Raw genomic sequence first — 13,471 nt, forward strand, 5'->3', positions numbered from 1 at the left:
AGCATCAGCGAGGCCAAGAGCGGCGCCCAGGTGGAAAAACAGAGACCAAGGAGCAGGTGAGGGAATGGGGAGGAGCTGTACGGCGTGAGGTGTCTCCGGCCAGGCTGATGTGTGTGTGCGGAGGGGGGCTGAGGAGAAAAACGGGACCCGCTCCCGGTCCCGGTGTCCCGGGACAGCGCGCGCGGTGCATGCTGGGAATTGTAGTCCCCGGGAACTACCGCGCCCGTCACGTGACCAGTGGCGGCGGTCGCCGTGGCAACCGCCCTTAAACAAGATGGCGGCCGAGGGGTGAGCGAGGGCCTGGGGAGGGCGGGACCCCGCCGGGGCTCGGGCCCCCCCAAATTCGGGTATCCCCCCCGAGGGTCTCCCCGCCGCAGCCCCGGTACGCCCAGAGCTGCCACCTCTGTCAGCCCCCCCTCGCAGGGCCCTTGTCCCCCAGCACCCCCTGCTCATCCCCGTTATTTTGAGCCCCTTTTTGCCCCCCCATCCCTCAAACCGCCCATTCTGCACGGAAAACGAGGCTGTATACTGGGAGGATGGGCCGATCACAAAAAATGTACAGCTGGGGACTTTTCTTTTTGACAGCTTTTGCAGTTATATTTAGGAAATTAATCCACCAAGCAAACCCCCCCGAAGTTAAGGAAGCTGTGCTTTGTTCCATATGGTATCTGCTCTTACTCTTGCTCAAAGGGCAGAGCTGTCCAGCCTTCACAGGGAAGGTTGTTCTTACCCTTTACACAACAGATGTGGCTGTCTCCCCTAAAAGTGTCCAGAAGCAGACAAATAACAAGACATTTCCACATCCTCACGCAGCCCTAGAACACCGTCTATTTTTACAGTTCCATTTAACATCACATCCTCCCTGCTCGACTTCAGAGCAAAATCTCCCATTTTGCTCCCAGAGAAGTTTGCTGCTTCTGACAATCACAGAGCACTGTGCTTTTTTCCACTAAAATAACTCGATTTTACCACTTTCTGCCTCTCTGTGGTCTCTTTCTGCAAGCTCCACCTCGTGCTCACTCTTCCAGCTGCTGGGATTGTACCTTCCCATAGTCCTGGCTCCTGAGGAGTGCCCACAGATGCCCAGAAATTTGGGAATACCGATGGCACTGATGGACCACCTGCTCTCCCCTGCCCTCTCTTTCCCTCAGCACAACCCGGATGTTTCCCTACCTGCTTTTGGAGAAGCTGTGTCCGAACACTGACCTGTTTTCTTCCTTTCTCAGGAGATGCCAGGCTCTCTCCTAGGACAGAGGCACCCTCCACTCCTGCCCCAGGGGACAACACTGAAAAAGAGCATGGAGGGTAAAGCCCCTCTGTGGTTTGGGGGTTCTGGGCCATCAGTTTTTTGGTGCCAGACCCATTCCTGTGGTTACCCCTCACACAACGAGTTGGTGACACCAGGAAGCAAAGGGTTCCTACCCAAAAAGTCCCCTCCTGCTGTGGCAGACCAGGAATTGTGGTGTGGGGTCCCCTGTGCACCCCCACCCTACTCACAGGTGTTCATGTTTCAGCTCACGCCGATGTGGAGCTCGTGGCCTCTCTGGCAGAAAAGATCTTTCTGTTGGAACAAAAAATAGAGGAACAAGCACAAGAAATCCAGCTGAAGGTAAGAGTCGGCCTCTTTGTGAGCCTGCTCTGTGCCCTGCCACGGGAGTTCCACCTCTCAGGCCTTGAGTGGGCTCAGAAGTCCCTCTGTGGCCTGCTGTTAATCACCCAAAGGAGCCCTTTACACAGCCACGGAGCAGAGGGATCAGCCTTGGGGTGGCAGAGGGGACAGTCCCTGCTGGGACTCCTTGCAGCAGTGACTCTCAGCACCCTGGCACTAAGATCAGCAGCTCTTTGGCTTCAGAATTATTTTTTTTTTCTTCCTGTGGTGGTGCATTCCCCCTTTTGTTTCCTGAAACAGCAGCTGCTCACACAGCAGAGTCATCCTCTCTGCATCACTGAATAGAATAAATACCTTTTTAAAGCTTAGGATAAATACCTTTTTTGTTTGGTTTGGGTTTTTTTTTCCAGAAGAGGCTACAGAGATGCTGGTTTAGTTTCTAGATCAGCCCCTCCCTGCAGGTCTGAGCAGGAGCATCTGGTGCAGATGGAGGACTGGGAGATGGGTCACCTATTCCTGGAGTTCTCTATTTATCCCATCCCTCCTCTGAGCCTAATTAAGGTGTTTGTGAGGTGATTCAGTCCCTGGGTGGGGTGACAAGACCTGCACCAGCCTTGACTAATTGTGCAAACTGTGCCTGGAGGTGCTGAGGCCAGGAACTGACCCACGTCATTGCTTGCTCTGCCCCTGAAGGACAGGAGGATTGCTGAACTCGAGGAGAGGATAAAGACTCTTCAAGGAGAAGAAGGAGAAGGTAAAAATTGTTCCACCTTTGGCACCTGTGGGAGAGCTGCAGAGCTCTGGGCAGGGCAGCAGAGCAGGCCTGGGGACCTGTCTGAGCTGTCCTTGGCGCCAAAACCCAGGAGCCTCCGTGGTGAGAGGTCACGGCTACAGAGAGAGACCGTTTCCTAAAGCAGACCTGCACTTCAGCTTGTATCTGTCACTCTGATGCGGTGTGAAACATCATTTCCTGGCCTGTTGGCTCTGCAGTGAGTGTGTAGCCAAAAACAAACACCCGAGGGGGGGTCAGAAAACCAAAGAGCAGTAAACAGTGCAGAGTTCAAACAGGCAGGAAAGCTGCTCCTCACAGCTGAGGGAAACCAAAAACCCACGTGGAGTTTCCCACAGAATTCCAGGTCCAGCCTAACTCTAAACTGGACCCAGCTTTCAGTGAGTCACTGGAGGTTTTTTCCCCTGTTCAGTTCCCTGAATCCAGGAGCTTTCTAGCCCCAGCTGGAGCCCACACACGTTTCCTGCAAGGCTGAACTGCCTTGTCTGTGCAGAGCTGGGTGAGTTCTCCATTTCCTGACCACACCATAAAGTGTCTGTCGAACCACAAACACGTGGTCTGTATCTCCCCTGCTGTCACCCAGCCAAGACTGCAGCATCCAGCCCCATGGACACCTGCTCGTTTTGGGCTCCTTAATGCTGAGGGAGCCAAGCCATTTCCACTCTATGGTTGCCAGCAGCACCACTCACATCAGCTCCCACGGCATAAAACTCCCCCAGGGTTGTTCACAACTGTCTTTTAGTCTGTCAGCACTGTTGTCAAAACCTCTGTGGGGTGACTTGTCACCTTCAGCCCCTGTGTCCCACTGTGTGAGTTCCCTGAGCACAGGCAGGTGCTGCTGGGGCTCTGCCCTGTGTGACACAGGTGACCCACAGCTCTTCTGGGAGGATCTACAGAGAAACATCAGGTTTTCTCTTACAGATGCTCCTGACACATACACTATAGGAGAACTGGAAACGAGGTGCATTGAGCTGCAGAGCCAGGTCTTGGAGATGGAGGTGAGGCTGCTCTGCTTGCCCTGAGCCAGCTGCTCCTTTGGTCTGAGATCACTGCATTCCCAGTTTGGCCCTTTTCAAGCTGCCCCTTTGATCATCACAACCCTTCACCTCTGAAAAGAAGGAGCAGGTTGGATGTGAGCAGGAGGGCAGGAGAGGGTTTTAAATACACAAACACCTGTGCCTCCTGCAAGCTTCATTCTGATTTCTGGGGCTGTAGAAATGCTCAGCTCCTGCAGTCTTGGGCGGTTCCTCTGCCACTACAAAATCTTTCCTCCTCCCTTTTCCCTGCTGCTATCACTGCCCTGCCAGAGAGTCTGTCTGTCTGCCAGGGCCAAGGAGCCCCAAGACAAATCTCTTCCACCTCCCTCTGCCTCTCACAGCTACAGCTGAGCACTCTCAGGCTCCCATTTCCAGTTTTCTGAAGCTCTGGTCACCAAAGCTGACCTGACTTTCCTCTTCCAGAGGTTCCTGAATGACTACGGTCTGGTTTGGGTTGGGGAGACACGGCTCCAGCTGGAGGATCCAGAATCAGTCCAGGATGGAGAGGAGCTGGCAGCAGGGAACATCTGCAAGGGTAAAGCACCAGCACTCTTGGCTGAAGCTGCTGCTCCAGCTCCCGCTGCATGCTCAGGGAAGGGAGAGTAGATAAGCACCAAAACCTCAGGATTTGGGTGTTCAGGATTTGGGATCCTGTGCCAAGATCTTCACATCAATCCCTCTCAGGGACACAGACATGGAGCAATCTAACAGGAGCTCAGCAGCAGGTTTAATTTTACGTTCCTGTATTTTGTTTGCCCTTCTGGGGGAAGAGGAGAGAACCTGATGGCTCAGCCCTTCAGGAGAAGACCTCACAGCAGCTGTTTCCTGCAGAATTCACAAACCTTGCACATTTGGCTGCTCTAATGATGTTGACACAGCGTGGGTGGAAAAGGGAATCAGGTGCCTTGTGTACACAGGAGCTGTAGTAACCTACCCACAGAGCCTTTCCTCCCAGCCACCACGTGAGGGTTCGATTGAGACCTGGCTCTGCTGCCTGGGGTCCAAGCAGCTTTGGCAGTGGCTCCTTAGGAAGCGGTGACTGAGGAAAAAAAGAAAATTATTTGGACTGTAGAGCCAATTCTGCTTCCTCACCACCATGCAAATATTAGACCAGACCTTCCCTTAGATGGAGGAGGGGACAGACAGAGGGAGATCAGCAGAAACACTTTTGGTTTCAGCTCACTGCCCCTTTTCAAGGGTATTTCCACACTGTCCTTTAGCAACTCATAAAAAAAGCAGAACAAGCAAGGACTTCAACTCAACTTAGATCTTCTCTTTCATTTCTTCTTCTGACTTCATTCCTCTGTCCCCTCACAAGGCTTTTACTGCTTCACCCCGCCACCCTCAAGCAGCCAGACAAACATCCTGGCAGAGTCCCTGCCCTGCTGCAGGCAGCTGCCTCTGTTTACACTGGCACCTGCTCAGCACCTGTGCCCTGATCCATTGATCCAATCTGGTTAATCCAACGCGTGCAGTTCCTCCTCCTGCACGGCACAGGGACAGCACAACACTCCTGAGACGATCAACAAGCCCAGGGGCCCAGTGTGGGCTCCAGGAGCTGCCCCTGGAGCGCTCTGGAGCTCTGAGTTTGCAGCCCCAGAGCAGCATCCTCTGCCCTGCCCTTGTGGTTTAGCACACGCCTGCCTGGACCTGGCGGTGCTGCTCCACAGAAGAAAAGGTTGCACCACATTCTGTACATGTGTGAAGGGCAAGGCACGGATGTCAGGGCTCAAACACACCTCAAATTCATACAGATAAATGTGCCTGGCCATCAGCCCTTCCCCGGTAACTCTGACCCCTCTGCCACAGGGGAAGCCGTTGTTGGCCGACGCCAGATTGATTTTGACTTAATCTTGGAGAACGTTAAGTATTTGAACTCTCTGGTGGGAGAGGACATTGCTGAGATCGAGCACATGCCCTGGGGGGCTCGGCTGAGGCGGCCAGAGCACCTCCTGCTCACCCTGTACCAAAACGGGCTCGTCGTGGGACACGGAGCCTTCCGGCCCTACCAGCACCCGGCCACGCAGGTATGGAAAGGGCTGGAGAGGAGCCAGAGTCATCCTGCCAGCACCCCCTGAGCCCCAGGAAAGGGGACAGGGCTTCTGAGCTCATCTCAGTCCTGCAAAGCAGCCCGGCTGCACACTTGCATCCCCACAGTGCCTTTAAAGCCCTTGTATGTCTTGTGCAATAATTTTTAGAGAGGGAGGATCCTGTGTCTTTGGTGCAGACCTTTCTGCACGGCCACAATATCACAAACAGGAGCAGCCCAGCAGAAAGATCAGCCCTGAGCTCAACAGAAAGCCTGAGGTGTGACCACGAGCTCTCCTGTCGTTTCAGCAATACCTGCAGGACATCACGGATGGTTATTTCCCCTCAGAGCTGCAGCCACGCTACCCCGACGGTGTCCCCTTGCAGGCAAGTGCCACGCCCAGCTTTTGGGCACAAATCGCTCTCCTGCTTCCCAGGACAGCTCAGGTTTTCTTTCACCGATGTTCTGGATGGTCCCCAGAGCAAGGGGAGGCTGAGGTGTGTGGTGCTGTGCAGGTGTGTCTGGGGAAAAGGAGGCACCTGCAGCAGCCGTTACAGGAACTGTTTCAGCATCAAGGGTCAAGGGTTTCTGTGCCCCAGTGAAGCTGCCTTGGATCAAGGCTTCTGAGAGCACAGCAGGCTCTGTAAGAGAAGCAGCACATGCAGGAAGTTAAGAGCAGTGTCACAGAAAGGAGGGGGGAAAAGTTCTCAAATAGTTCCCCTGGAAAAGCTTTTAACGTGAGATTGAACAAGTTCCTTTTAAAGAGGATGTAATGAGAGTTTATTCTGCCACAGTTTAAATGGATTTGGCCACCTGAGGTTCTCTTGGGTCCCAGTTTTTGATTTCTCAGAAATGGCAAAGAGCCAAAGCCACATTTGCAGGCAGAGAGCCCCAGAGGACTCAAATCTAGGTCTTGGAGTGCACCTGAAATGTCAGCAGGCACGAGCGGAGGCTGGACTTCCCCTCTGCCACGGGGAAACCAGGGCACAACTGCATGAACAGGACAAAGTCAGGCCAGCAGGGGCGAGCTGGCAGCTGGGGAGGTTAGAAAGTCACAAGGAAGGGGAATTGTGCAAAGCTCTGCGGACTGAGGTTCCCTAGAACTTGTGCATCATTGGTTTCGTTTGGGGTTTACAACTGCTGCTTGGCATTCCTGTGGTTTGTTGGGCTCTGATGCTGAAAGAGGAGCTTGGGCAACTGCCAGATTTGCTTACAGGTCACCGACAGGAGGGATGAGGTGTTTCAGAAGCCAGACCTCCCAGGGAGTTTTCCTGGCCTTGGCCAGGCGGTGGGTACTTCAGAATCCAACAAAGCGCAGGAAACCTCTGAGATCCCAGGTAAAGTCTTAAACCTGCCCCCAAAATGCAGCTCATTCTTGAGGAGGAGGATTCCTAAACCTTACCAAGGCAGGGCAGGTGGTAGGAGGGGAATGTGAGGGTCTCGCCAAGGACAGCAACACTTCTGGGTCAGAGCCTGGTGTTGCCTCAGGAGCTGGGAGCCAGCAGCACACACAGGATCCTCCCAGCATTAGTCCTGCTGAAGAACGAGACGTGACAAGTAATAAAAGAACAGAAATTCAGCAGGTTTCCAAAAAACATATCTGCCCTGTGCCTTTCTGAAAGGCCAAGTTCCTTCCACCTCCACCACATCAAAGGATGCTGAGGTGACCCTGCAGGCCTGGGGGGAGAGTTGCTTGCAAACACCACTGCTCCTTTCTCCTACGAGCTCATTCCAAAAACGTAGAGATCGTCAACCGTAACCGTACCGAATATGGGACAGTTTCTCTTCAGACTTTCACAACAGAAAATGGGACATCAAAGGCCACAGATTCCTCATTTTGCTTCTAGACACTTGCAGTCTGTGTAAGCAATATCTGACAGGCTTGGGAAGTCAAACAGTCAGAGAGACAGAAATCAGTGGGTCTGTGGGTGCATCACTAAATCACCCATCACGCGTATCACTCATGAGAAACAGCAGCCTGGTTACACACAACTGTGCTCAGTCACCTCAAGGCTAAAGCTAAATATCCCCCTTAGCCAAGCAGTAAATTGTCCAAGCAGAAAGGAATGGACACCTACAAATACACCCCCACAAAGTGAAAAAATGTCCAAGTCTGTACAAATGGTGATAGTCCCAGTTTTTCACAGCAGCGCTACCTGCCTGCTGTGCATCCCAGCTGTGCACTGAGCAGGCTGCACTGCTCTCACTGTCGGTGTTGACAATCAAACATTTAGTGGGGCAGAAAGTGGGACAGCTCAAGGGAGGAACCCGAGAGCTGCTCTCAGGGGTGCCAAGAGCTCTCCCTGTCGGCTGCTGAGCTCTCTCCTTTCACCAAATCAGCCTCTTCTGGGGCCACGATGTTTGTCACAAAGGTCACACACAGACACATCTCCCCTCTGCTCTGGTAGGTGCCAAAGCCTCCGCGGAGCAGGTTCCCAACAAGCCCCTGAGGCCCAGAGGGGGTGCAGGCAGTGCCCGAGGCTTGGCTGGAACAGCACCACAGGTACGAGCGGACCCCCAGACACGCCCAGGAGGGGACCAGGGGCGATTCTCTGGACTCAGCTCCCTGCACAGCACCAGCAGCCCTTCCTTGGGCCTCTCCCAGCTCCATGTAACCTCCCAGAGAGGCTGCACCACAGCACTCGTGGCACTGGCTGCTCTCCCTGCAGCCTAGGCAGTGCTGACACTCACCTGCTTTGCTTGCAGGGCTCTGATGGGCAGCAGAGCAGCAAAAAAATCCTGGTGGAAACACCTGGGCTGGCTGCCCGGGAGAGGTACAGGTAAAGACTCCACCCCCTGCCCTGTCAGGTTCTCCTCTTCCTCATATTTCATCTCTGCAGGTTTAGTTCAGGCAGTTCAGCTGAGGAAGTAAATGGCCTTTCCCCTTTTAGACCTTAGAAATAGTTAGACAAAAGGCCAGGATTGGTCCTTTGGGAAAGCCACTGTATTTTTCATGGCAAACATGCCATATTTTACATCTCTAACAAAAAGCTTCTGTTGTTCCAAATGTCACTTATTTATGTGAAAGTTTTCCCGACAGCAAGCCCAGGCCTAAGAGTCTGAAACCATTGAAGGAGCTCTTTGCAGTCATATTAAATGGGAGAACACCTCCAGGAAAGTGATGCCCAGGGGGGAGGTCTCACTAACAGCACTTTTCCACTCAGTCTTCTGGCAAGCCAGGACCCAAATAGGTGATGAAAAAAAACCCCAAGCAGATTATTTTTAATCGAAGAAGTAGGGCGAAGTACTTAGCAGATAGCCCTGGTATAAATGAAAAAGCTAAAAAAGGTCCATAACCCCCTTCAAGGCACCTTCAGGCTGGGGAAGCACAGCAGCAGTTGGGGCAGTGGCTTGGTCTGGCTGCCCCTGGTCACACAGAGCCCCATTCACCTCGAGGACTTTCCCAACCATGAAACTCCTCTCCCCAGGTCTGGTCATGGAGGCTGTGCCCGCTGAGTGGAGCTCACTCCTGGGCTGACAGGGTTTTCTGGTCCTCAGGGGGAGGCCAGAGGAGGCTGGAGCTCCTGGCCCTGATTTCTGCACGCTGCGCGTCAGATCTGAGAGCGGGGAGCAGACGTACGAGGTGAGGATGCTGCCCACAGACACCATCGGGGACCTGCGCCGGCACCTCGCCCACATCAGGTACTCCAGGGCTCCCTCCCCTCCTTGCCTGACTCTGTAGGACCCCAGGAAAGGGATCTGGAGCTCCTGGAGCTTCAAATATCAGCCTGAGCTGGGTCACGGCCCCAGCCCTGTGCCCACCTGGCACTCTCCAGGCAGCAGTGCCAGGGCCCTGAGGAGCTCAGAGCATTTCATACCCACCTTGGCCACACAGCAGGAGATAAACAACTTCTGTCCTTCCAAAACTGCCATCAGATCCAGACCATTGCTGCCTTTGCCTCCTCCCAGCACTCACCCAACTTGTGCCACCCTTCCCAGGGTGCTGGAAGCTGGGCTGCAGCCTTTGCCTGGCTCAGCCAGCTCCGTGTCCCAGCACACTGAATGCTGCACAAGGGCTCCCTCAGCCTCTTGGGGACAGTTCTAGATGGCTGAGGGCCCCTTTTGCTCTCCCCTCTTCCCACTCCTGCTGCAGGCCACGGCCCTGGCCTCGGTGTGAGCCCAGGGTGAGCTCAGTGCTGCCGGGATGCACAAGCCTCCTTCCTCCCCGCTGCAGCTGGACAGGCTGCTCCGTGCCTGGCCGGCTGCAATCCCTTTTTTTTCTGCTCTTGCATAACCACAGCTGGATCAAAGCATCTCAGCAAAACCTTTGGGGGATGCTGTGAGTGGGAGAAGATTGTGCTGTTCTTTCCTAGGGGTGGAAACTCGGACTCGTCTGAGATCATCAGCACCTTTCCCCAGAGGGTGTACACGGAGGACTCCAGGAGCCTGCAGGAATGTGGGCTGGTCCCCAGTGCCTCCCTGCTGCTCCGGAGGAGAGACCCCTCCCAGCAGGAGGGGCGGGGGCTGCAAACAGCCTAAGAGCTGCTCCTCAGCCCTCCCAGCTGCCTCTCACCTTACCCGACCTGCCCTGGCTGGAAAAAAAAAAAAGAGGTTTTCTTTCCAGATTTAGTTTCACGGTGCCATTACCTGGGATGGAGAAGAGCTGGGAGCAGCCTTTTGGCCTCTCCCTTTGGCAGAGAGGGCCAGGCCCTGTCCTGCTGCCCCCCAGGACAGGTGGGTCCCAACACGGGGACACTTCCAGCAGCTCACCTGGGCTCCAGGCCTGGCTCCTCATCTCTGTGCAGGGTCACGCAGGCTGACCCCTGCCCAGGGGAGCCTGCCAGCTTCACCTCAGTTGTTTAGCTGTGCTCAGGGGCTCTGGAGCAGCAGGATGGACACATGGACACACAGCCAGGGGCAGTTTGCTTTCTACACACAGCTGCTCCCTAGATTTCACCTGCACTGACACCAGGGGACAAACGGGCTCAGCTCCGCAGTCTCTGCTGGAGCTGAACCTGGAGGCCTTGAGCCATTGCAGCGCTGGGGCTGAGCCAGGCTCGGCTCAGCCGGGAGATCCTGCTGCTGGGTTTCCTGTACGTGCACAGCTCCCTTCCCTTGGACAGCCCGCAGCTGCAGCGGGGCCCAGGCTCAGCCTGCCTGGAGGAACCCGCCCTCCTCCTCCTCCTCCCTGCCGGCGCTGGATGCTGCAACAGGACACCGTGTCATTGGAGACGAGCACAATCCCTCCGCGGCGTCTCTGCCGAGCCCTGAATACAGCATCTTCCTCCCTCTCCCGTGGGCCGGGGCTGCACTTTTCCCTCTCCCCAGCACATTCTTCCCATTCCAGCTGTGACAAGCTCTCACTTGACTCCCAGCTGACAACACTCCCACTCACGCGAGGCAGGCCCTTCTGGCAGGCTCCCTCCTCGCAGAGACCCAGCCCTCGTTAAAGGCTCCCAATAAAACCCTTTATCTCAGCTGCAATTTCCACTTCCTTTAGATTTCAAAGGCACGGCTGCTGCGGGAGCTCAGGGCGCCCCGAGCTCTTCCCAGACCCCTCTGACCAGAGCTGCACAACTCAAGCACAGGAAGCAAACTCCCCGTGAGCAGTGACTCAACCCGCACAGTTCTCCCTCAGCTTCCTCCTTTTCCCACCTGTAGCAGACGCAGGAGCAGCTGTTTCCCTGCCCCTCTGTATCCTGGTCTAGGCAATCTTTGTGCCAAGGGTTTGTTTTTCATTCCCACGGTCGGGCTGAGGCTGTCCCTGTCACCGCACAGAGGAGAGGAATGCTCTGGTACCTGTCACTGCTGCGCTGGAGGACATTCAGACACGTCCTGTGAGCCTCTGATTAACAGCAGCAATCTAAGGTGTTAAGATCTTTGTGCCGGGCTGCAACAGCACGTACAACCCACTCAGCTTCTCAGCTGGAAATGACTCACCATCCTTAGGGTAGGGTGATGTTTAACCTGTAGCCAAAATAAAACCGAATTTAAAAGAAATGCAGGAGTAGCGCCGTGAAAGGTACAGTAACATTTAATAGCATCTCAGAAGACAACACTGGTTATAAACTTGCTTTTTGGCAGGAAAACAAAATGCACTTGGTCCAGGATTGCAAAAAAGCCAACTCAAAAGAGGAAAGATTGGACAGCTGGAGCATCAGCTGTTCCGGGGCAGCCCTGAGCCATTAATGCTCACAAGGGAGCCTGGTCAGGGTGGAGGGCGGCCAGAGCAGCACAGATCCCATTGCCAGCCCCACCCATTCCCCCAGGACAGCCTTTGCCTCCAGCTCCACCGTGGTGGGCACTCAGGCCCCCAGTTCTGTGCAGTATTTTTGCATTAAATTAAGACAAAAAAAAATAAACAAACCACAAACCCAACCCTTTACTTAGTTGCCATAATCTCTGCAGTTGAGATGAAGAGGGGAGGGAAAAAAAGAGGAAAAAAAAAGGAGTGAGGCAGCAGAATTTACAATTTTAACAGCAACTGGGAGAAGTGGGAAGTACCATGCAGCCCTAAGCCCTTCCCTCCCAGGCAGAGGAGGGGGCTGAGGGCCAGGGACACCTCGCACAGCCCCGGAGGCTTTGCTGTTTACAGAGGCACTGGAAGCTGCCGTGAGCCAGGCCCAGCTCTGCTCACAGGCCAAGCGAGCGTCACACTTTCTTTGGATCCCTCTGAGATGATTCTGGGGTTAGGCAGGAGGGAGTCGGAGGCAGCTGCAATGAGGAGTTTTGGTCATGGGTCGTTCCCCGTGCGGGGATCCGAGTCACGGTGCCAGGACAGCACTGACAGCCTGGAGGTGAAGGTGGTCGGAGGTGAGGGCGCTCAGGAATGCAGGTAGAGTCCAGGGCGGGAGGGGAAGCAGGGCTCAGGCCAACTTCAGGAACTCCTGCAGAGTGTTTTGCTCCACGGCTTCCACGAAGAGCTCGTAATCCTGCAGGGAAACACCACAGGCTGGCTCACGGGGCAGGAGGGTCCCTGAGCCAAGGCACAAACTGCTCCACAGCGCTGGCATCAGCTGGTTGTGCCAAGGGTGACAGGACAAAGTGGGCAAAGCCCCACTGCCACCCAAAGCCCCCTCCCTGCCTGGGATCCCTTTTTCCCCAAGGCAAACAGCCGTGAATCCTGGCAGCACCTGGTCCCTGCACCTCACGAGAAATAACTTACAAGATGTACAACTTACATCTTGCACATCTGCAGCAAAGCCAAGGACAGGAGGCCATCACCCACCACCCCAAGCCCGGGGCAGTGCCCCCAGTGCCCTCACCCCGCAGTACTGGTCCCCGTTGACGATCTGGGGTGGGATGGCTTTGGGGTTTCCTGCCTTCGCCCTCATCTCCTCCCGGAGAGCGTTGTCCTGGGAGATATCCACCAGCTCGTACTTGATGTTCTTCCCATCAAGGATTCGGGTTACTTCGCTCTGTTGGGATTTGATCTGGAAGGCGGGTGGGAAAGGCAGGTTATGGGGAGATGGAGAGGAGGAGCCCCTAGGGTGGGCACACACCCAGCGGGCAGCCGGGCTCAGCACAGCGCCCGCGGGGCGGACCCCGCCCGCCCGGGGGGACACCCAGCACGGAGGGGAGGGTTCGGGGCGAGATGGGGACGGCACAGCGGGGGCAGGGGAAGGGACACCGAGGATGGGGCGGGGGGGCTCCGCTGCCCCACGGGAAGAGAGACGCCCGCCCCCGGGAAGAGGGGCCCCGGAGCAGCCCGCCCCGCCCGCCGGCGCTCACCTCCCGGGAGCCGGTCACCGAGGTGCTGTAGACCTTGAGGGTGCTCATGGTGCGATCGCGGCCGCTCCCAGCGCTCAGCCCGGCGGAGGGAGGCAGCGACGGAGGGATGGAGGGCGGAGCGGCCGCCCCGCCGCCGCCCGGCATGTGACTGCGGGGGCCAATGGGGCCGGCGGGCCCGGGCATGCGGCCTCGGCGGGGCCGGCCCCGGGACACCGCCCCGACCGCGCCGGGAGGCACCGGTACCGCTCCCACCGGGCACCGGGAGGCACCGGCACCGCCCGACGGCACCGGTACCGCTCCCACCGGGCACCGGGAGGCACCGGCACCGCCCGACG

General features: G+C 55.9%; 2 protein-coding genes across 2 annotated transcripts; one reads left to right on the forward strand and one right to left on the reverse strand.

Moving 5' to 3' along the window:
- The first annotated feature begins 1,229 nt into the window (after positions 1-1,229).
- On the forward strand, positions 1,230-10,041 carry UBXN11 (UBX domain protein 11). Its single transcript, XM_066204738.1, has 12 exons — positions 1,230-1,305; positions 1,500-1,609; positions 2,303-2,363; positions 3,321-3,397; positions 3,860-3,971; positions 5,246-5,463; positions 5,774-5,851; positions 6,682-6,802; positions 7,874-7,968; positions 8,172-8,245; positions 8,964-9,107; positions 9,779-10,041. Exons 1-12 carry the CDS (start codon positions 1,230-1,232, stop codon positions 9,942-9,944), a joined length of 1,332 nt encoding a protein of 443 aa, XP_066060835.1. The 3' UTR covers positions 9,945-10,041.
- A 1,380-nt stretch (positions 10,042-11,421) lies between these two features.
- On the reverse strand, positions 11,422-13,334 carry SH3BGRL3 (SH3 domain binding glutamate rich protein like 3). Its single transcript, XM_066204736.1, has 3 exons — positions 13,137-13,334; positions 12,671-12,838; positions 11,422-12,337 (listed from the first exon to the last, which is right to left on the reverse strand). The coding sequence occupies exons 1-3, from the start codon at positions 13,317-13,319 to the stop codon at positions 12,272-12,274; spliced, it is 417 nt and encodes a 138-aa protein (XP_066060833.1). The 5' UTR covers positions 13,320-13,334; the 3' UTR covers positions 11,422-12,271.
- Between the last annotated feature and the right edge of the window lie 137 nt (positions 13,335-13,471).

The sequence above is a fragment of the Chamaea fasciata genome, unplaced genomic scaffold (genome assembly GCF_029207755.1).
Source record: "Chamaea fasciata isolate MVZ Bird 193981 ecotype frontalis unplaced genomic scaffold, bChaFas1.0.hap1 SCAF_26, whole genome shotgun sequence".
Lineage (NCBI taxonomy): Eukaryota > Metazoa > Chordata > Aves > Passeriformes > Sylviidae > Chamaea > Chamaea fasciata.

Excerpts from the sequence above, each read along its gene's own strand:
- UBXN11 (XM_066204738.1), top strand. The coding sequence starts at position 1,230 with ATGCCAGGCTCTCTCCTAGGACAGAGGCACCCTCCACTCCTGCCCCAG. Across the intron at positions 3,972-5,245 it reads AGCAGGGAACATCTGCAAGG|GGGAAGCCGTTGTTGGCCGA; the intron begins GTAAAGCACCAG and ends CCTCTGCCACAG. Across the intron at positions 9,108-9,778 it reads CGGCACCTCGCCCACATCAG|GGGTGGAAACTCGGACTCGT; the intron begins GTACTCCAGGGC and ends GTTCTTTCCTAG.
- SH3BGRL3 (XM_066204736.1), bottom strand. The coding sequence starts at position 13,319 with ATGCCCGGGCCCGCCGGCCCCATTGGCCCCCGCAGTCACATGCCGGGC. Across the intron at positions 12,839-13,136 it reads CGGTGACCGGCTCCCGGGAG|ATCAAATCCCAACAGAGCGA; the intron begins GTGAGCGCCGGC and ends CCCGCCTTCCAG. Across the intron at positions 12,338-12,670 it reads ACGGGGACCAGTACTGCGGG|GATTACGAGCTCTTCGTGGA; the intron begins GTGAGGGCACTG and ends GTTTCCCTGCAG.